General features: G+C 38.2%; 1 protein-coding gene across 1 annotated transcript; it reads left to right on the top strand.

The window, feature by feature from the left end:
- The first annotated feature begins 205 nt into the window (after positions 1-205).
- On the top strand, positions 206-22,018 carry LTA4H (leukotriene A4 hydrolase). The gene is made up of 19 exons (XM_060777285.2): positions 206-413; positions 4,867-4,997; positions 6,148-6,268; positions 7,316-7,384; positions 9,820-9,924; positions 10,082-10,134; positions 11,182-11,254; positions 11,386-11,526; positions 11,718-11,741; positions 13,826-13,896; positions 13,988-14,099; positions 15,386-15,530; positions 15,612-15,715; positions 16,490-16,560; positions 17,375-17,429; positions 18,053-18,148; positions 19,091-19,173; positions 20,366-20,470; positions 21,609-22,018. The coding sequence occupies exons 1-19, from the start codon at positions 261-263 to the stop codon at positions 21,736-21,738; spliced, it is 1,842 nt and encodes a 613-aa protein (XP_060633268.2). The 5' UTR covers positions 206-260; the 3' UTR covers positions 21,739-22,018.
- Positions 22,019-22,464: the final 446 nt, after the last annotated feature.

Raw genomic sequence — 22,464 nt, 5'->3', positions numbered from 1 at the left:
CTTAAAATCATTTCCTGGATAACCCGTGACGTACAACAGGGCTGCTCGGTGAATTAACCAATCCACCCACTGTCCTGACGTAACCTCCACGCTGTGAGTCATGGGAGAAGTAGTTCATCTGCCAGCTTTTCCTAAGCTCCGACGCCGGAAAGAACTACCTTTCCCAGAATCCCTCTTTGGAACCACCCTCAACGGGGCGGGGCCTCCATCCCGGCACTAGGGCTGTACTTCTCCAGAGAGTGGGAGAGTGAGGCGAAGTCATGGCTGAGGAGGATCCGAGCTCGTTCGCGGCCCCGAGCGCCTGCCGCACGCATCACCTCCACCTCCGCTGCCGGGTGGACTTCGCCGCCCAGGCGATACGAGGCACCGCCGCCTTCACCGTCCGGGCCGAGGCCGACCAGCTGCGCTCCCTGGTATGGAACTGCATTCTTCCCTACAGTGTGGACTAGGCCTGGGCAAGCTTGGGCCCTCCCTCCAGGTATTTTGGCCTTCCACTCCCACCATTCCTAACAGCCTCAGGCCCCTTCCTTTTCCCCCTAAGCGGCTGAGGGGGAAAAGGAAGGGGCCTGAGGCTGTGAGGAATGGTGGGAGTGGAAGGCCAAAACACCTGGAGGGAGGGCCCAAGCTTGCCCAGGCCTGATTTAATGCACCCTAAAACTTGGGAAAGGCCTCTAACAGAACTAGACAAGATCCTGAAGTGAAAGATATATTCTTGAATGCTGGAATTAGAATGGCCCATGCTTTTGTATTTCTATGTATTTGGACTATGAAATAAGCTGATAGGAACATGACACACTTTAGGTCTACCACATCTTGGGACTGCCAAAAAGACAAACAAGTGATAAGTAAGCAATCCCAAATCAAGCTAGAAGCTAAAGTGACAAAACTTGAGATTATTGTACTGTTATTTATTGTATCAGGAGCGAACTGGGGGTACAGTTGCAATGTATTTGAAAAACACAAAGTTTAAAAAACTTGTCGTTATACTAAATGTCCTTTGAGGGTACAGTTATAATGTATTTAAAAACACAAATGAAATTAAAAATGCCATTATACTAAAGACATTTCACTAAATGTATTAAATTGTACAAAAGACATTTCACTAAATGTCTTTTGAGGGTAAAGTTATAACGTATTTAAAAACACAAACAAAATTTAAAAACTTATTATACTAAATGTCTTTTGAGGGTACAGTTATAACGTATTTAAAACACAAAAAATGTTAAAAACTCATCATGATACCAAACGCTTTTTGAGGGTACAGTTATAATTTATTTTATTTATTATTTATTTATTTATTGCATTTATTGACCGCCCCTCTCAGCCCGGAGGCGACTCGGGGCGGTGAACAACAACAAAGAAGACAGTGTACAGCGAGTCTAGACATACAAACCAGACAAATACAACACAACATATACTTATACTAAAAATCCGCTTCGTCAAGTCCTGGGGTCATAGCCAAAATTCGTAGTCCTAACTTATTTAAAACACAGAAAAAAGTTAAAAACTTATCATTTCACTAAATGTCCTTTTGAGGGTACAGTTATAACGTATTTAAAAACAAACAAACTTAAAAAAAACTTGTCATTTCACTAAATGTCCTTTGAGGGTACAGTTATAACGTATTTAAAACACAAAAAAGTTAAAAACGTATCATTATACTAAATGTCCTTTGAGGGTACAGTTATAATGTATTTTAAAACACACAAAAAATTAAAAACTTGTCATTATACTAAATGTCCTTTGACCAGTGTCTGGCCACTTGGAGTGCCTCTGGGGTTGCTATAAGAAGGCCTTCCATTGTGCATGTTGACAGGGCTCAGACTGCATTGTAATAGGTGGTTTGCTCTTCTCCGTACTTGCATGTCGTGGACTCCTCTTTTTGGCCCCATTTCTTAAGGTTGGCTCTGCATCTGGTGGTGCCAGAGCGTAGTCTGTTCAGTGCCTTCCAAGTCGCCCAGTCTACTGTGTCTCCAGGGTGGAGTCTCTCATTCGGTATCAGCCACTGATTGAGGTTCCAGGTTTTAGCCTGCCACTTTTGGACTCTCGCTTGCTGTGAGTGTCCCTCACATAGCGTTCATCTTAGAAAGCTATTTTTTGATTTAAGGCGTTGGTGTACTGGCTAATATCCGAGCAGGGGATGGAGCGGAGATGTCGCTGCCTTGGTCCTTTCATTATTGGCTGCTACTTTCCAGCTGATGTCAGGTGGAGCAATACGGGCTAAACAGTATAATTTCTCCAGTGGTGTAGGGTATAGACATCTCGTGATAATGCATCATGTTTCATCAAGAGCCACATCCACTGTTTTAATGTGTTGAGATGTGTTCCACATTGGGCATGCATACTCAGCAGCAGAGTAGCACAGTGCAAGGGTAGATGTCTTCACTGTTTTATGGTTGTGATCCCCAGGTTGTGCCAGTCAGCTTTCGGGTGATAAAAGCGGGTGATATCATCTGGAAGTCTCATATTTATGGGGCTTCTATAAGTTGAAGTTGGCTTGATGGTAGTCAACAACAAGAAAAGATAAATGCAGCAGCTGTGGCTTGCCATGCCACCTTGCTGCTGAAATTTCCTCTTCCTTATAAGCGTTAAACATACAAGATCCCTTCCCTGTTTTCACTTTTGCAACCATATGCTTACTTTTAATTTTTCCTTCAGGGCATGGCAACCCTAAAGCAAACTTTAACATGATTTTTCTTGATCCTGTTTGACTGTGGATCAGTTCTTTTGATGTCTGCTAGAGATATGGAGGAGTAGTCAGCGGGTGGTGCCCAGAACTCAAAATTGGGGAACAGTGCAATCCAATAAAATGGGTGATGATAATCAATTATTAATTGTACAGTACTTGGACTTTGTTATTTTTCAGGTTCTTGAAAGTTGTACTTTGCTGCTTCCCTGATAACCATATCTTTTGCTTGCAGCAACATCTCAAGGCAAGGGTGGGAAACCTTTGAACCTCCAGATGTTGGGCACTACAGCTTCCATAGTCCCTTACCATTGATCATGCTGAGTGATGCTGGTGGGAGTTGTTAGTCAAAACATTTGGAGTCCCCAAGATTCCCATTTTTATCCTACCGAACGTAATTAGGGTTTAAGAAGTTAGAAGAATCACAGCAGTCTGAATTTGGTTAAAGATAGTAAGCTCTGAGACCAAATATGGTGGCATTGCAACTTCTAGACAACATGACAAGGCAAGTCATGTTGACTGGAGATGCATCTACAGAATGAATGCAGTTTGAAATCACTTTAATTGCCATGGATCAAGACTGTGGAATCTTGGGAGTTGTCATTTTACAAGATCTTTAGCCTTCTCTGCCAAATAATGCCAGTGTCTCACCAAACTGCAATTGCCAGGAATCTGTTGCATTGAACCATGGCAGATAAAGTGATATCCAACGGCATTCATTCTACAGTGTAGACCAATGGTTTCCAACCTGTAGTCCGTGGACTACCACTGAACTGCAAGAACAAAAATATGGTCTGCTGTTTCACCGTTACTAGACCGCTGCAACAAGAGCGACTGGTCTTGCGAAACTCTGATTCGTAACCCTTTTGGTACTAATGTTGAAGGGTGGTCCCTGGTCAAAAAAAGTTTGGGAACCACTGGTGTAGATGCACCCTGGGCAATGAATGTTGTAGTTGGGAAGGCTGCTCAAAATTGTAAACAAAGATAGGGGTCCAAGTTTCTCTATGAATAGAATCTGTGCTTGAATTCCCGTCTCATGTCATGTCAGTTTCTGGGACAGATTCCATAATGATGCATGAAGCACTTGAAAATGGCATACACAATACAGATGCTTAAAGTTTTACCAAGTGCAGTCCTTGTGTATACAAGCCTGCGATTAAAAACTAGTTCTGCCAGAAATCAATTCTCTTGCCACAAAAATGTTTTGCCTTTGGGCCAAAAAAAATCCTCAAGAGTCATTTTGTTTCACCAGCAGTTTAGCTGAAGTGCTTTGGAATAATGTTACGTTCTGTTCTTTGTCAGTACCAGGAGATACAGTAAATTATGAAATGAGCTGAATACTTTAAAAAGTAAAAAGGGGGTGCTTGGGTGTGGTATGCATAATAATAATAATAATCCTTTATTTATACCCCGATACCATCTCCTGAAGGACTCAGTGCGGCTTACAAGAGGCCGAGCCTAAATACATCAGTAAAACACAACAACAACAATACAATAAATAAAAAAAACTCATAAACAAAGCAAAAAAAATTACAATAACACCACAGCGCATTAAAACCTGTGGCAGGGCCAAATGTAATACTTAAAATCTTTTTAAAAGTGCCGGGCATGATCAGGTGAAATAGGATAGATATTTTAGGGATAGGAGGGGTGTGCAGGCAATCTAGATCTCTGGTAAAGTGCATTTGGGACATATTGCTTGGAGTTACCTTATTCTGGGAAGGCACACTGGAACAACCACATTTTTAAGCACACTGGAACAACCACGTTTTTCATGCATATACACCTACTTTGTGAAATCATATGTTGAAAATTGGTCAAAATTTATTTCTGACTGTATATTGTCATAGAAATCAAACATTATACAAAATATGCTTGGCAAGAAACTAGTATCTGACGTGATGTTACAAAAATACATAACTGTGTAGGAAAATATAAAGAAGTATGTCACTCACCCAACATGGCATGCTGATTTTGTATGGTGAAAATCTTCATAATCGACTTGGATTTTTAAAAAGTCTGCTATGTTTATATCTTCGGTTTTTAAAATGTCAGAGTATAATAGAACTGATACATATTGCATACCATATTATTTTGGGTTTTTTCCTGTTTACTCTTATTTTTAAAAAATCAAGGTATTTTAGGGTCTTTGCAGTAATATCCCCTACAATTCTTGACAGGTTTTGGACACAAAGGATCTCACAATCCATAGTGTGCTTGTCAATAGGCAAGAGGCAAAATATGCTCTTGGACAACCCCATTCCTTCAAAGGAGCACCACTGGAAATCACCCTTCCTTTTGTGCTGGGAAAGTAAGTGTGTATTTATTTAGTCACTCCCTTCATATTCTGAGAACCCCTGTTAAGGAAATAGGTTTGTTTTAGGAGGCATGTTTTTTCAATGATTTTTAACTTCCATAATTAAATGTTATGTTAGTTGCATATTTAACCTGTCCTGTTATCTTGGTTGGAGAAAAGGAGGATTCAAATAAAATAATGACATATCATATAGAAGCTTACCTCTTCCTTAGTAAATATCTAAGCTGTTATACCAATGAAGCACATGACTTATGCTAGTGTTGCAAATCTAATCATAATGCTAAGTTGGAACATAGTAAATCGTCTTTGTTATTTGATAATTTCAATGAATGCTAAGTCTGGGCAGCACTAAGACTTCCAATTTATTGAGTGAGATGGGCTTTTGTTGTGATTGTGGTTGCTGATATAATTTTGAGGTCAAATGTTACATGCTGTTATGACTGAATTGCATTGGACTGAGTGTTTTAAAGTATTGATGGGCTGCATCAGAGTTTTCTTAATGCCTAACTGGTTTGTTTCTTTATTTTTAAGTATAGTAATCACTCACTGTCATATCTTCGGTTTCATATATAAAGTGCAATTGATTAGGAACCAGAAATTGATTGGATACGTGCAGAATATTTCTACAGCATTTACTCCGAAAAGTGTGAGGAAGTAGTTATATGTTATGAAAGGCTGGAGCAGGATTGGGGGATCGGACTTACTATAACCAAATTGCTTATTGCTGCATTCATGCTTCCGTTCTTGCTTAGTTTCCTTTATCCACTGAGCATATTAGGCCAGAAATGATATTTTTACTGAGACTTTCTTTGTTGCCTCCTTTACAAATTCAGATTAATAGGACAGGTAGAAATTCTGCTTCTCAGTCCCATCTTCCTGATGCCAAATGTTATATTTTGTCATAAACCTTTTGTTTTTTACTTCTACTGCTATTGTCTCCTTTCTTTGCCTTCTTTGCCTTTATTTACATACTGCTCCAAAATACCCAAGACAGGGCTCAAAACCCTGCTACAAGCCAAAACTGACAGCTATAAAACTGTGTTGATAGAAGCTTTTCTGGATCAATGTAGCGAACTTATTCCATTTGTTGTTGACGATTATGATTTATTGTTAAAACATGTAACAATTATTAACATATTTGCAGAGGACAAGATGTTGTCATAGAGATCGCTTTTGAATCCGCTCCAAGATCTTCAGCACTTCAGTGGTTTACTCCAGAGCAGACATCAGGAAAGAGGCATCCCTTCCTCTTCAGTCAGTGTCAGGTGAGCTAAGTGATTTGTTGCCCTCCACTGCTGTGTACAGTATCTTCATCTTAGTGTTACCCATGGGATGAATTATGCCTTGACATCTGAAGTACCTCCAACCCAAAATCTGCTATAGGTTGTATTGAGTATGTAGCATGGGCTCTTACAGTGCAGCTTAGCAAACTGAAAAGGCTCTGACTGTCCCTTTCTTTCAATATATACATCTGTTCTTTCACAATAATGTCCCAACCCATAGTGAATGTGTTGCCTGGGGATAAAGGCACAAAAGACTTCACCTAATTGGAACTGAGGGTTGTATGTACACTATATAATTAATCCAGTTTGACACCACTTTAACTGCCATGGTTCAATGCTATGGAATCTTAAGGTTTGTGGACTGGTGAAGCACCAGCACTCTTTGACAGGGACCTTGTGAAACTATGACCTGGGATCTAATAGCATTGAGATATAGAACATAAAGTGGTGTCAAACTGCATTAATTCTACAGTGTAAATGCACTGTAGAATCTCCTTTCCATATCATTTTGAGAGAGTAGGTAATTTGATATAGAAGGGATTGCATAATACTGAACTGTTCAGAGCTTGGAAAGGTTACGTTTTGGACTACATATCGCAGAATCCAGCAAGGTCGGGGATCACGCTGGCTGGAAGAAGGGGAGAATATTGCAGTTGAAATCCAAAACTTAAACTTTCCCAGCTGTGATCACTGTTCTGTATTCCAAATGAAATTATCAGATTATTAATGAAAACATTGTGTGAACCAGAGGACTAAAGGTAACTGAAGGCTAAACCCAAAAACAGGAAGTAATTGCTTTTCAGAGTTGGAATCTGAGGCCTGTGGGCAGTTACATGATAAATATGTAAACGTAATATGGTCAGGCATATGAAACTGATTGATTTGTGGCTGGATATCTTTGTCTTTTGCTTTTGATGGTGGTATGACAATACAAAAGAAACCAATGTAGTGTGGGGAGCTACTTTGTTTCCTACAGTATATTGTAACAATTATCTATAAAAATAGCACCTTTATTACTTTCTTTTTCAGGCTACTCACTGTAGAGCTATTCTTCCTTGCCAGGACACCCCTTCTGTGAAGTTAACATACTATGCAGAGGTAGGTTAAACCACAGGCTTTATACTCTTGATATGCAAACTTCGCCCTCTTATTAAGTGGATTTATATGAGTTGATCTAGCTGTAAGGATAGTATTGATACCTTACAAACTGCTATAAAACTTCGGCAAAAGGGGAATACAGTACATAGATATTTATTTGAAATCTGCTAGTCTTGGAAGGCACTGAATTGTGTTCCTCCCTTTGTTCTGGGACACAAAAGTTTGTGGAAGTTATGTCTAGTTGTTTTATCCTGTAGAATCTGAAAAATGATCGGTTCTCACTAAGGTTTCTATATTCTAAAAGAATTTAGAGCAATTGAGCTATTTATTTATTTTATTTAAATGTTTTTCAGTTTACTGTATATACTCGAGTATAAGCCGAGTTTTTCAGCCCCTTTTTTAGACTAAAAAAACACCCCTCGGTTAATACAGGGTGAGGCAGCATAATTTCCTTTTTTCAAAACTTAATAAAACCCATTGTATGAATCAGAATTTTTTTTATAATGTAGGCGCATTCCTAAAGTTTTGTTTCATGTAGTTTTGAAGATCAAATTAGGTAGGTGATGTCCTCTATTCTCCATACACTAAATAAACCGATTTCTGGCATTTTTCATGACTCTTGCCAGCATAGCAGGCGTTATGTTGGCAATTTCTTCCTGGATGTTGGTCTTCAAATCTTGTAGGGTCCTTGGACAGTTCACATAAACACAGGATTTCAAAAAAACCCAAAGAAAAAAATCACAAGGGGCCAAATCTGGAGAGCGGGCCGCCCACTCCAAATCCACTCAAGAAGTAGGCCTCAATGGAAAAAGCACGCTCCTCACTGTTCCAATGCATGATGGCGACTGAACTGTGTCAGGACAAAACTTTATACTCCCGCCTCTTGAACGAGACCACTAACGCTCCACTACGTCTTCAAGCGACTGAATGGCACGCATTTTAAAAAAGGAAGTTATGCTGCTTCACCCTGTACTCGAGTCAAAGTTATTTATTATTTATTATTTTACTTTGTTGTTGTTATTATTAAATTTATTATTTTACTCTATTATTACATTATTTTACTCTATTGATTATTATTTTTATTATTACATTTCCATTATTTTACTCTATTGATTATTACATTTATCATTTTACTTTATTATTGTTATTATTACCTTTATTATTTTACTCTATTATTATTATTTTACTCTATTATTATTGGAAGGATACATAAGCTCATTTACATTCGACAAGGTTAGAATAATGATTTAATCAGAGTTTAACAGTCTTATCTTAAATTACACTTTATGTGAATATTCAAAAACATTTAACCAACTGATGCTTCAATTAATATAATTTTATTGGTATCTATTTTTATTTTAAAATTTACTAGTAGCTGCTACATTTCCCACTGCTGGCTTATATTCGAGTTTCTCAAGTAACTCCTGACACATACAAAAACAATTAGAAAAAAATCAGTTGTGGCAAGTGTTTTAAAATTACTAAAGAAGAACTAAGAGGTGACGGGTAAGCAATTTCTAACTTAGAATGTGGAAGTAATAATGCCATGGTATTACTAACATAGCTGAGCCATCATTTTTGACACTGGAAGATTGTGGTTTCTAGATACAGTACATCCTATCCATATAAACATTCTTCCTGAAATTGTCTTGTTTATTTCATTCAATATGAGGAACTCTGAAATCTGCAAAGGGATGTTAGTGGTGTCTGCCCAGTATTAGGAGTGTAAGTTCCTAAGTATTTAGGGTTTGGTATTCATGGAAAAATGGCAAGACGTTTTTGAAGAAGATATGGAGATATAATCGAAAAACAGAAGACAAAGCTGCAGGTGTGACAAAAGTTATCCATCATTGTTCTTAACCTGTGGGTCACCAGGTATTTTGGCCTGCAACTCCCAGAAATCCTAGCCAGTTTATTAGCTGTTCTGGTTTCTGAGAGTTGAAGGCCAAAACATCTTTGGACCCACAGGTTGAGAACCACTGATCTAAACTTTTGCAGGAAAGTTGAACTTTGAAATTTTTCTGAAATTTATCTGTAGAACTGGCATTCTAAATTATATTTATACACGCGTTGCTGTGGCCCAGTCTGTGTAGATGTGTTTTGTGTGTATATATATGCATGTGTGTGTGTGTATATATTTGTGTATAAGTGTATATATGTGTGTTTGTGTATATGTGTGGTTTTGCGCATGCGTTGTAATGTATTTTTTGTTTTTTGGCTTTTTAAGTCTCTTCTCCTGTATTTTTCAGTCTTTTTATGATGGTCATTGGTTGGCCTGATACGTGTATTGTGTCCAAATTTGGTGTCAATTCGTCCAGTGGTTTTTGAGTTATGTTAATCCCACAAACGAACATTACATTTTTATTTATATAGATGTGACTTAGAAAATAGTTACTTTATTAAATAGAAACTATTGACATTTTTGTACCTATCAGATATCTGTTCCAAATGAACTGGTGGCTCTTATGAGTGCTAAGAGAGATGGAGACATGCCTGATCCCGAAGACAGCTCTAGGAAGATATACCGCTTCTTTCAAGATGTAAGAGGTTTTTTTTTCTGCCCACTGTGGTATATATTTCAGTTATATGAAAAGCATGGGGTGGTTTTGACTTGAAGAAATAACCCTGTGAATATAAAATAGGTGACTTGTCATTTATTGTAATTATTACATATTAAGGAATGTCTTCTATTTCTAGGTTCCAATACCCTGCTATCTGATTGCTCTGGTTGTTGGTGCATTGGAAAGCAGGTGGGATTTCCTACATTGAGATGGCTCCTTTTAGAAGCTGTGCTAATTGTTGTAATGTGGTATAAATAGATCCTTGGTGGGGATTTGCACACTTCCTTTTCTCTGGTGTGGTAATGAAAAGTTCAGGAAGTTCCATTTGTACTTTTAATCAAGCCAAGCTTGCATGTTTCTGCAATTTAGCAAACAGTGCTTAAATTTAAACTTGCTGTTTATGTCTAGCTGGTTATGGTGACAGACAGTGTTGTTAACAATAGGTTGCTGTGAATTTTCTGGGTTGTATGACCATGTTCCAGAAGCATGGCCATACAGCCCGGAAAACTCACAGCAGCCCAGTGATTCCAGCCATGAAAGCCTCTGACCACAATATTGGTAGCAGTTTTATAGAATTAGATACACTTTCTCTTTTGGCTGCTGTGGTGTAAAATTCATTCAGTTTGACACCACTTTAACTGCCCTGACCCAATGCTGTGGAATCCCAGGGACTGTAATTAGATGAGACACCAGCAGTCTTTGGCAGAGACAGCTAAAGGGCCTTGTAAAGCTGCAGCTCCTGTGATGCCACAGCATTGAGCCACATCAGTAAATGATTTCAAATTTCATTAATTCTACAGTATAGATGCACCCTAAATCTGCTATAAAGAAATGTAGTTCATTGCAGGGAGAACAGAACAGCACATGAACCCTGTTTCAAGAATGTGTCTTTACATTCAAGTGCATTTCTTAATTAGATTACATTTGAAAGCAGAGCATAATTAAGATGAGTGCAGATAAAACCATAATGGAAGTTGATGAGGAAATTTGTTGCAGTATGGCAAGGGAACTGTATTCAAAGAATGTGTTTTGTTATTCTATTCACTACAGTGTTAAAGGAAATACTCAAAATTGAGCAGTTGACTCCCAGTAGTTCTTCTCAACAGCTATCCCCTTTCTCAAGTATTGTTAACTCTTCACAAATTGCTGTTTTACAATTTTAACAAGACAAGCATCAGAAATATTGAAGACACCATTCTTAGTTGATCAGTTTTATATATTTTTTTTGTTCTTCAGAAAGATTGGACCCAGGACTTTGGTGTGGGCTGAGAAAGAACTGGTGGATAAATCAGCTTATGAATTTGCAGAGGTTAGTGATTATTCTGTGATTTCTCCTTAGAAACCGGTCTAAAGCAGATATCACATTATCCTTGGCAGTTTGTGTATCTTGTGAGATCATGCCAATTTTGAATGTTAAAATCTGCAGCTCTTTTGTTTCAGACTGAAGCCATGTTGAAAATAGCAGAAGACTTGGCGGGCCCTTATGTGTGGGGTCAGTATGACTTGCTCGTTTTGCCACCATCATTTCCATATGGCGGAATGGAGAACCCCTGCCTCACTTTTGTGACTCCAACATTGTTGGTAAGTACTTCTGTTTCATGCATTGTAAAATAAATACTCTCTTTAGGGCATCGCCTCAAATCCATATAACTTGTAGCTTGTTCAATACACATTCATTGCCATTATTTTTGCCAAAACTCGGAAATGGTATTGCATGAAGTTTGACTGGTGCAATTTTTAGGAAGTAATGTCGTGATATCTTTCTCTTTTAGGCTGGTGACAGATCATTATCTGGTGTAAGTAGAAGTATATATCCTTTACTGTGCATCCTCAGACTGCTTTGTACTAATCTGAAAATTAATTCAAGAAACCATGTTTTCTGTTACAGAGGCAGTGTGACTAAAAGATAGACTGTAGGCATGTTCAGTTACTGCAATAGCGAATTAGGGTAATTTTGACCTTGTAAGTCAGGCTTACTACATTGTAATTGCTGAGCAGGATGCCAGCTGCTATTTCCAGCTGCAGTGTAAAATGTTACAAGGCATCCTGATAGGCAAAGCTTGGATTTATTTGAGTGGTTTGGTTCCAGACCTGTTGCTGTCAGTAGAATAGGGTTTTTTTTTTTCTTTCACAGATGTTAGATAAGTTTTATCCTTTCCAAAATGTGTGCTACCTTTGCTGGAAAGAGGTGGAAGAATATTTAATTGTTTCTTCTCCATTATGCAAGTGTCATCTCCCAAACGTTTTCAAAGCACTTTTCAGTGGTTTAGGGATGTGAAATAGATAAATACTGATTACTGTAGAAATAATGAATAATCTATTCTGCCTTGGTCAGACCACACCTGGAATACTGTATCCAATTCTGGACACCGCAATTGAAGGGAGATGTTGACAAGTTGAAATGTGTTCAGAGGAGGGAGACTAAAATGATCAAGGGTCTGGAGAACAAGCCCTATGAGGAGTGGCTTAAAGAGTTGGATATGCTAAGCCTGCAGAAGAGAAGGCTGAAAGGGAGACATGATGGCCATGTATAAATATGTGATGGGAAGTCATAGGGAGGAGGGTATAAGCTTGTTTTCTGCTGCCTTGGAGACTAGGATGTGGAACAATGGCTTCAAACTACAGGAAAGGAGATTCCACCTGAACATTACCGTGTCCAGCCGTAGTACTCTTTGCCCTGGAGTGTGGTGGAGGCTCCTTCCTTGGAGGCTTGTAAACAGAGGCTGGATGGCTATCTGTCAGGGGTGCTTTGAATATGATTTTCCTGCTTCTTGGCAGGGGATTGGACTGGATAGCCCACGAGATGTCTTTGAGTTCTATGATTATCTTTACCTCTGCCCCTGGGGGCACCCTGGATAGAGAACAATTCTTGTGTTTAGAGAAAAGAATACTGTACTTGCTAAACACTTGTTCTGTCCTGAAGTGTTTTTTTATCAAAGCAAAATTAGCTAAATATATAGTGTCTTGTCTGGGTTTGCACGTCATAATAAGCCAATCATTGATCTAGCTAGGACTCTGCCTCATTCACACTCTCACTTATCCCCCAGAATTCTGGTTTATGTAATGTGCAAATAATATATGTATTTCCCAAGAAATAAACAATGGAAGTTATGAATTGATCTTTAAATCATTGAGGGTATAAATGGAAGTTCAGTTAAGATTATATAGGGAGACTTTTATAAATAGATTCTCTTTTTTAAAATTGATGCATGCCGCTTTTTGCAATTACAGGCAGTCCCTGAGTTACAAACATCTGACTTACAAATAACTTATATCTAAGAACAGGGATGAGACAACAGGAAGTGAGAGAAATCTACCCCCCCCCCCCCCAGAAGGGAAATTCACTTCTGAAAGAGTTATCATGGGGAAAAGACGTCTCCCCTGAAGCATTGTCACCAATCCTTGTTTCCATAACAAGCCAAATTTTTTCAAAACCCAATGATCACAGGGACAGAAAGTGAGGTGAAATCTTCTGAATAGGGACACAGACAGCAAAACAAACACCACAGGGGTGTTGACCCTTTCCTATGCTATCCAAAGCTACGATTTCTCTCTCCCCCCTCAATATATGGCTGGAATTACACTTAAAAATGTACCTGTTCTGGCTTGCATACAAATTCAACTTAAGAACTAACCTACAGAACCTATCTTGTTTTTAACTTGGGGACTGCTTGTACTACTGATGCTATTTGCCATTTTAAGTACTAAAACATCTGTGAATATTTTTGTTTCTAAAATGTTAGGCTCCTTTTCTAACAAATCGGCAGGTGTGTTCACTTATTTGGTTACTACATGAATGAAAAATACCATTGGGTGGGAACTCGGGCGTTAGTGACCAAAAGAGACAAGATTATACTTGTGACACTTTTGTACATTTCAGGTTATAGCACATGAAATTTCTCACAGCTGGACAGGGAATCTGGTAACAAACAAAACTTGGGAACATTTTTGGTAGGTAAAATTAAAGTGTGTTTAAAAGTTATATATTTCAACTTGAGTTTCCTGTATTTAGAATTAAGGACACATGTGATTGTTTTTTCAGGCTAAATGAGGGGCACACAGTTTACCTGGAGCGCAGAATTGGTGGCCGCCTCTTTGGAGAGCAATTCAGGAATTTCCATGCCTTGGGAGGCTGGAGAGAATTACAGAATACAGTGAGTCCTTCTAGTTTATTCAAGGAAAGACTTAGATTTTAAACAAGTGTCATATTGAGTCTTTAAAATAATATTATAGATGAGCAAAACTGTTTGGATTGAAGTACATGTTTATTATTCCATTGGAGCAAGAAAACCTGTAATGTCGTATCATTTGTATCATTTGTTTTATTCTACTTCCATCAGTCCCTGACTATTGGCTACACTGGATAGGACTAATGAAGTGGTAGACCAACAATATTTGGGGCCAAAGTTTCCCAGCTCTTGTGTCAAACTCATTTTCATCAGCCTGATTCTTGTCTTTAAAGGGCAATCCATATAGAGCAGGGGTCCTCAAACTAAGGCCTGGGGGCTGGATATGGTCCTCCAAGGTCATTTACCTGGCCCTCACTCAGGGCCAACCTAAGTCTGAAATGACTTGAAAGCAAACAATAACAACAACAACAATCTTATCAGCCAAAAGCAGGCCCACACTTCCCATTGAAATACTAATAAGTTTATATTTGTTAAAATTGTTTTTCATTTTAATTATTGTATTTTTTAAAGTGTTTTTTGCACTACAAATAAGATATGTGCAGTGTGCACAGGAATTCATTCATGTTTTTTCAAATTATAATCTGGCCCTCCAACAGTCTGAGGGACTGTGACCTGGCCCTCTGTTTAAAAAGTTTGTGGACCCCTGATATAGAGCATCTGTGGATACAGAGGACCAACTATCATGTTTTTACATATTGGTTGGTGCTCTTTAGTTTTTATGCAGTTTGGGTCATCAGATATTATTGAATGACAACTCCCACTCACTTTTGATGATCTTCCATGTGGACTGGGGATAATGGGAATTGCATCCCAACAGTTCTTGTGGCTCTGATGTTGAGGAAATGTTAAAGGATATTTTAAAATGAGATATTACATCATTTGTTATCTTAAATTCAACCCCCTCACTCCTAACTACAAAGAATAAACTAGAGCATTCCATATGTTACTGTATCACAACCCCCATCAGGTTTAATAATGATGTCTAAATGAGGAATACATGAGTGTCCAGCATCTGAAGGGCCACATAAAATGACATGTCAGGTTGGATTTGGCCCCAGGCCTTGAGTTTAACACATGTTCCTTAGAACATGTAAATATTCAATAATGGGATGATTATGCAATGTTTGACTATTTGGCACGATGAATCTTATCCAGTGTTGGAGGTTGTACCTATGTGCTCTTTTTCTTTCCCTTTCCCCACCATTATCACTTCATTTTTTTCATTTTTCATAAATGTGTCTCCCTTTTAGATCAATACCCTTGGAAGCACAAACCCTTTCACTAACCTGATTCCTAATCTAAAGGAAGTAAACCCTGATGTTGCTTATTCCTCTGTTCCTTACGAGAAAGGATTCGCTTTGCTATTTTACCTCGAACAGCTTCTTGGTGGGCCAGGTACTAACCTCCTCTTAAATGCATGTGGCTTTTTGCCTCATGGTATTTTCTGTCTGGTTAATTGATTTTATATGTTCACAGATGTATTCATTGGCTTTTTGAGGAGATACATACAACAGTTTGCATACAAGAGTGTAATGACTGAGGACTGGAAGAATTGCCTATATTCCTATTTTAAGGACAAGGTTAAGTGCTTCTCTTACAGTTCAAAATTCTTATTAAAGCAAAATACATGTTTAGAAAGAAAATTACCAAAAGGTCATCATTTCCATTAGTCTTTTTAGTCAGTTAATGTTTCTTCTAACTCAGGACTTGTTTCAGAGATTCTGTTTTCTTAAGTAGTGAATACCAAGAAATAAAACATGGGAATTTGCAAAGTAATTTGTTTTCCTACTTAACAGCACAAGGGATTAACAGTAAATTGTTCTAGATAATATTACTTTACATAATCCCATATTTTCAAGATACTAAAAGTTTGGTTAAACTGTAGCTTAGTAGAAACGTGTGTGTTGGTAGCTGACATTCCTCCATTGAGAATTAGCCAGAAAGTTGCATTCTTCAAAGGAACAAATATTTATTGAGCATTAGTACTTTTATAAGAACAGAAGTCAGGCAAAATGTTTTATGTCTCCTGACATTATTCTAAAGATGTAAAATATCTGCTGTAGCTGCATCAGCAAAATAATTGGCCTCACAAGAACTTTTGTTTGGGAAAGTAAATGTTGCCATAGGAAAGTAATTACATTGTGGTGTTAATAAGGTCTTAAAGGGGTAACGCAATAATGGTAATAATTTATTGAACGGGGGCGGGGGGGGGGGGGGTTCTTGAAATTAGGGAGCTGCTCAGGTTTCATTTTCAATTATACCATTATGTTATTATATTTGGCATCATTTTTGGTTCACAACATTTCAATAAACCCTCAAGATACAGGATAAATAAAAATACTTATTTTCTCTAGGTTGACCTCCTAAACACAGTTGACTGGGATGCATGGATGAACACCCCTGGCATGCCCCCAGTAAAACCAGTGTAAGAACGCAATCGTCTTCTGTACATTATGCTGTACATTAAAGACAGCTTTGAAGCAAACATGTTGATGCAGTCATCATTTGTATTATTTGTTGGACTATAAAGCCTAGAGCCATAGCCCAACAGTGATGGAGAGTGCTGGGGGCTAGCATCCTTTGTTTGGATGGCTCACTGAATCTAATGTATGACTATTAAATTTCATATCAGTGACAACAATTTAACAAAAAATAGGGGATATGTAATTTATAAATCTGTGCACCTTTAAAAAGTCTTTTTATACTTACTTATTTTAATGGGTTCAGTTTAAAGACTTCACTTTAATCAGTCTGGAGCCCCTGGTAGTGCAGCGGGTTAAACCACTAAGCTGCTAAACTTGCTGACTGAAAGTTTGGTGGTTCATATCTAGGGAGTGGGGTTAGCTCCCACTGTTAGGCCCAGCTTCTGCCAACCTAGCAGTTCGAAAACATGCAAATGTGAGTAGATCAATAGGTACCACTTCAGTGGGAAGTTAATGGCGCTGGCCACATTATCTTGGAAGTGTTTATGGACACCGCTGGCTCTTTAGCTTAGAAATGGAGATGAGCAGCACTCCCCAGAGTCAGACACGACTACACTTAAATGTCAAGGGGAAACCTTTATCTTTTTATATTCAGTCTGGTAACAATTCTTCAGAAGGCACTAATACTACACCGGATGCTCTTTGGTGTGTTCGAAGGAGGGCAGAATTTAAATGTAAGGTGCAAAACGCTTCTGAGTAAGTACGAAAATTTTTCACAAACTGTAAACAAATCATATCTTTTTCAATCTTCCTCAGGTATGATACAACATTGTCAGATGCTTGCATTGCTTTGAGCCAAAGATGGATCAACGTAAGTCGGTGTCTGATAAATACACTGAATTGATTAATCACACATCAAGTGAAGAGTGAATGCTAAATTCAATGATGTCTCCTAAACTTATCTTAATCATCTTGGATCCCATCCAGGGAGAAAGTCCAATTTTGGAAATACAGTTAAGGCGAAATGCAGTTTGTGTTGAAAGTTTGTTTACTCTTATAATCCTTAGAGTGTATTTTTATATGACTTTTGACTCAACCATGAGGTGATAATGAAGTTGAAATGGGAGGGAGTGACAGTTGGTTGCCTAATACTTTAGTTTATAGGCAATTGTGGTCCTTTGATGTTGGTAAACTGTAGCTCCCATAATGATTTGCTGATCAGGACTGGTGAAGGATCCACTCTGGTAGTATCTAGAGGGCCTATGTTTTATAAAAAGTAGGAAGTTCATCTTTAGATGTTGATACTTGCTTCACTTTAAATAAAAAGCACAATCAAAGTCTTAAATTTTCTTCTGACTTAATGCAGATAGATTTTTACGGATGAGATTTCAATCCAGCTGCTGGCATTTAGAAGCACATTCTGCCTTGTCCTTCTTTGCCTAGGATTTCTGAAAGGCTTGCTTCCAAATCACTTTGAATTCTGCTTATTTTTAGGCCACAGAGAGTGATCTGTCCTGCTTTAATTCAACTGATATAAAAGAGTTATCTTCCCACCAGCTCATCGAATTCCTTGCATTGCTTCTGTTGGAGGTGAGTGCAGGCAGTAAGTTTGCAACACAAATGTTTGTTCTTGTGCCTCTTCTAGAGAAGATGTATTAGCATGGGTGAATTTCCCCTGGGATTCAACTGTTGGGCCAGATGATGTTATAAATCACTCCCCCAAAATTATTCCCTTCCTTTTGTATTATACAAATATTGTGTTCTGCACAACCTCCCCCGTTTCCTTTTTGTACAGAGAGAGAGTCACAGGCTTTCAATGTCAGGGCAACATAGTTACATTTATGCAGTCTCACAATGGCAACAGTCTTCTAAAGGCAACCAACCATAAGACTGATGTTGCCTTCAGTGAAAATGAGTTTGACACCTCTGCTTTACATAGATCAGGCATGGGCAAACTTCGGCCCTCCAGGTGTTTTGGACTTCAATTCCCACAATTTCTAACAGCCTGTCGGCTGTTAGGAATTGTGGGAGTTGGAGTCCAAAACACCTGGAGGGCCGAAGTTTGCCCATGCATGACATAGATAGTGCTTCCATTGTTTCCAATCTGAGATTGCAAATAATGTCAGATCTACCAGGCCTTTTGGCAGCCAGATTAAGCTCAGAGAGCTGAGATTTGTTACCTTCTCTTACGGAACAAAAAGCTAGGCCAGGAAAGCTAGATAGTTGCCAGTCATTGTAATATTTTATTTCTTGGGTGACAGATCTAACCATCTTGGAAACTAAGTGTAGATTTTAAGTGTAAATTTGTGTATATACAGCATTGTAACATGATTCTTTATTTTGCACTGCTGTTCAGATCATTCTGATAATAAAGTTTGAATGTCATTTAGCTGCCTTTAGAATTCACATTCACATAATTTCAAAAGCCTAGCACTGTAAATGCTATTTTTGCTCCCCATATGGAGCTTAAGATTGCTATTGCTACTTAGGACTGAAAATCCATTGTCTTGATTGTACTTTTTCCTCTTTTAGAATCCTCTTCCAGTCAGCCACGTACGACGAATGCAAGATGTTTACGACTTTAATGCTGTGAACAATTCTGAAATTAGATTCAGGTGTGTAACTTACCGAAAGATAAGTTAGGGGCCCTGTTGATCAGCTACAACTAGGGCAGACCTATTCAATGAATTGCTGAATGGTGAGCCAGCATGTAGGCAACTCCCATTGATTCAGTTAGCCCGCTCTAGCCTGCAATAACGAAAATTTAGGCCATCCTTATGAAATGGTTGCTAAACGAACAGAGTTATGCTTTACAGGGGTGTTTTGTATTAACAAAAATATGCAGGTTATATGCATAACTAAGAGACCTTCCACACAGCCATATAATCTAGAATACCTAGGCAGAAAGTCCCACAATATCAGCTTTGAAGTGGGTTCTCTGAGTCTACACTGCCATATATTCCAATTCAAAACAGATAATGTGAGATTTTATTCAGCTGTGTGGAAGGGGCCTTACATGCATATAATATTGCATACATTGTGGGAACTAGGAATGAAAAGAGAAGTACATAGGGCTAAGCAACAGTAAACCATTTAAGGATGTGTGTACATTTTTATCCCTGCAGTTACTAAACTAATGTAAACATGGATAGCTTTATGCTTTCATAAATAGGCCTCTGGGGGAAAAATCATTGCTGTATAATATTTGGACAAATATTTCTGATTAATCGGCAGTAGTTTTATTATTTTAGTTATATACAGACAATTGTTTGATTCCTGGAGCCACTTTGGACATTTTTTGTTTGTTTGTTTATTATGTTTATTTACATCCCACTTTTTCTCTCCGTACGGAGACTCCCTCTCTGTCTCTTGTGTTTGGCAAAATGGGATTCTGTCACTGATCACTGAATGGGATCACTTGTCACTGAAGTTACAGTTTAAAGATTTGGATTAGTGAACAAACAGTAAACGTTTTCCCTATTGTGTAGGTAGCAGGAAACTGGTTTTAAGGAAAAGAGGACTGAAGAGAGGGAATTACATGCTCTCAATCATTAAGAAAACAGTGCCAGAATCAGACCTCAGTGTGTCTTTGTCAGTAGGGAGTGCAGCAGGATTTGTTTGGAAATCCTAAACAGTGTATTCATCGAGATTTGTGTAAATTGAGACAAGATCAAATAAGCAAGTTATTTATCACACTATGTGCTTAATTAGCATAGTTGAGAAATTTAATGTTTCAGAATATGTGATTCTTTTGATCTTCGGTGTTGTGTGAACATCATATAGATAACTTCTGACTCTGGTTTACAGATGGCTTCGCCTCTGCATTCAAGCCAAATGGGAAGATGCCATTCCTCTTGCTCTAAAGATGGCTACAGAACAAGGCAGAATGAAGTTTACCCGTCCATTGTTTAAGTAAGACCAGTATCACTGAATAAGTCATGTTTCTATTGAGTATATTTTGTGGACATGCTTGAATCTAGCAGAAAAATGTTATGCTAACTTTTCCAAGCTAATATCCCAGGTTTTTAAGATCAAGTCAGGGGATGCTGTGGTTTTAGCTATGAACAGGTTCTTAATTGGTTTTACGGGTTTTGATTGTGAGGGTTCTATGTTCCAAGTTAGTTGCAGATCCATCGTTGGTTCATTGCAGGTGAACCATAAATCTCAGTACCTACAACTCCTATAAATCAACCTGAATTCCTCCCAAACCTTTTCAGTTTTTTATGTTCATCATGGGGGTTCTGTGTGCCAAATGTGGTTCAGCTTCCATTGTTGGTGGGGATCACAGTGCTCTGCCTTGATGCAGGGTGAACTACAACTTCCATCATGTTAACTCAGTCCCCCAAACCCCTCCAGTATGTTCAGTTGCTAATCAATTCCTCTCTGTTTACTGTGCATCATAGGAAAGGGTAGGAAATGGTTAAAGGATAAGCAGTATGCGGGATCATGCAAATTCCACACCAGTGCAGAGAGAAAGAAACACTGGGATGTCTGTGGTGGAGGAAACACATAAAATCTAGGAATGAAATGGTCCCCATATGAAAGCCTTCACTTGGATGGGGGCAATATTGTGCTTTTGTAGGACATTGGCAGGACTCTTGGGCATGTTCATGGTGCTCGCTTTAACCTGCAATGTCATTGGAGGGAGGGCCTTTGGTGTCTCTTGAGTAGTGAGAGTGATAGGTGTTCGTGGAGGCAAGAACTTGTCTGGGTAAGTGGGCACCCCAGCCACACACATGTATACATATTTTTACTGTTATTTTATGTATAGATATGTATATATGCTGCTAATATTTAATTCTATTTTGATTTTCATGAATTTTTAGGTTTTAAAGGGTAAGCCACTTTAAGGCTCTTTTTAGAGAAAAAAGGGGTCATCATCATCATCCTAGCAAAAAACTGGATACCTTAAAAGTATTTTAATTTTTTTTCAATGGTAATACTCATTACACTCACAGTAATCGAAGACAAATGTAAATAGAATGAACAGAATGGAAACTTTCAAACTTGCCAGCCCTTTTGTTTATCTTCCATGTAATTCTTTTTGCAGGGATCTCTTTAAATTTGAAAAATCTCGTGATCAAGCTGTTAGTGCTTTCCAGCAATACAAAGCATCCATGCATCCTGTGACTGCAATGTTGGTGGCCAAAGACCTGGGGCTAGATGGACAAACAGCCTAAACTCTGCAGAAGAGAACAGCTTCACGTGTTTCTTTTCCTCATCTGTCATAATAATAATATCAGCAACATTCATAATCATGGTAACTTGCATGTTTGATTACTAACCGATATTTCTGTCTTGAACTTGAAATAATAAGGCTTTTAAAAGATTTTCAGACTGAAAAAAATACGTCTTGAAATATATTTTACTACATTACTTGCCACTCTACCAGAGTTGGGATTGGTACTGTTTTTCTACCTGTGCTGCTTTATTTGAAAAAAATAAACTTTTTTATGACAATTGTCTTGCCTTTCTATTATTCAGTGGATTCTGGTGAACAGAACAGTATAAATAGTTAATTATTTGTTCTACTTGTGTCATTTTTTAAAAGTGGATATACTTGGTGATGGATATACAAAAAATATTACAAATTTAAATAATAATTAATTAAAATATTTGTTATAATAAATACACATATTAATATTTATTATTTATTATAATTATCATATATAATGCCCCTGGTGGTGCAATGGGTTAAACCCTTGTGCTGGCAAGACTGCTGACCAATAGGTCAGCGGTTCAAATCCTGGGTGAGCAGGTTGAGCTCCCTCTGTCATCTCCAGCTCTCCATGTGGGGACATGAGAGAAGCATCCCACAAGGATGGTAAAACATCAAAATATATGGGCATCCTCTGGGCAATGTCCATGTAGATGGCTAATTCTCTCACACCAGAAGTGACTTGCGT

The sequence above is a fragment of the Anolis sagrei genome, chromosome 5, assembly GCF_037176765.1.
Source record: "Anolis sagrei isolate rAnoSag1 chromosome 5, rAnoSag1.mat, whole genome shotgun sequence".
In the NCBI taxonomy this organism is placed as follows: Eukaryota; Metazoa; Chordata; class Lepidosauria; order Squamata; family Dactyloidae; genus Anolis; species Anolis sagrei.
Note: the sequence above shows the minus strand (reverse complement) of the source record. Positions and strands in the feature narration are given on the sequence as shown.

Bases quoted from the DNA above. Each gene is read 5' to 3' on its own strand.
- LTA4H (XM_060777285.2), top strand. From the start codon at position 261: ATGGCTGAGGAGGATCCGAGCTCGTTCGCGGCCCCGAGCGCCTGCCGC. The intron at 414-4,866 runs GTATGGAACTGC...AATTCTTGACAG, and splicing joins CCGACCAGCTGCGCTCCCTG to GTTTTGGACACAAAGGATCT. The intron at 9,925-10,081 runs GTAAGAGGTTTT...TTCTATTTCTAG, and splicing joins TATACCGCTTCTTTCAAGAT to GTTCCAATACCCTGCTATCT.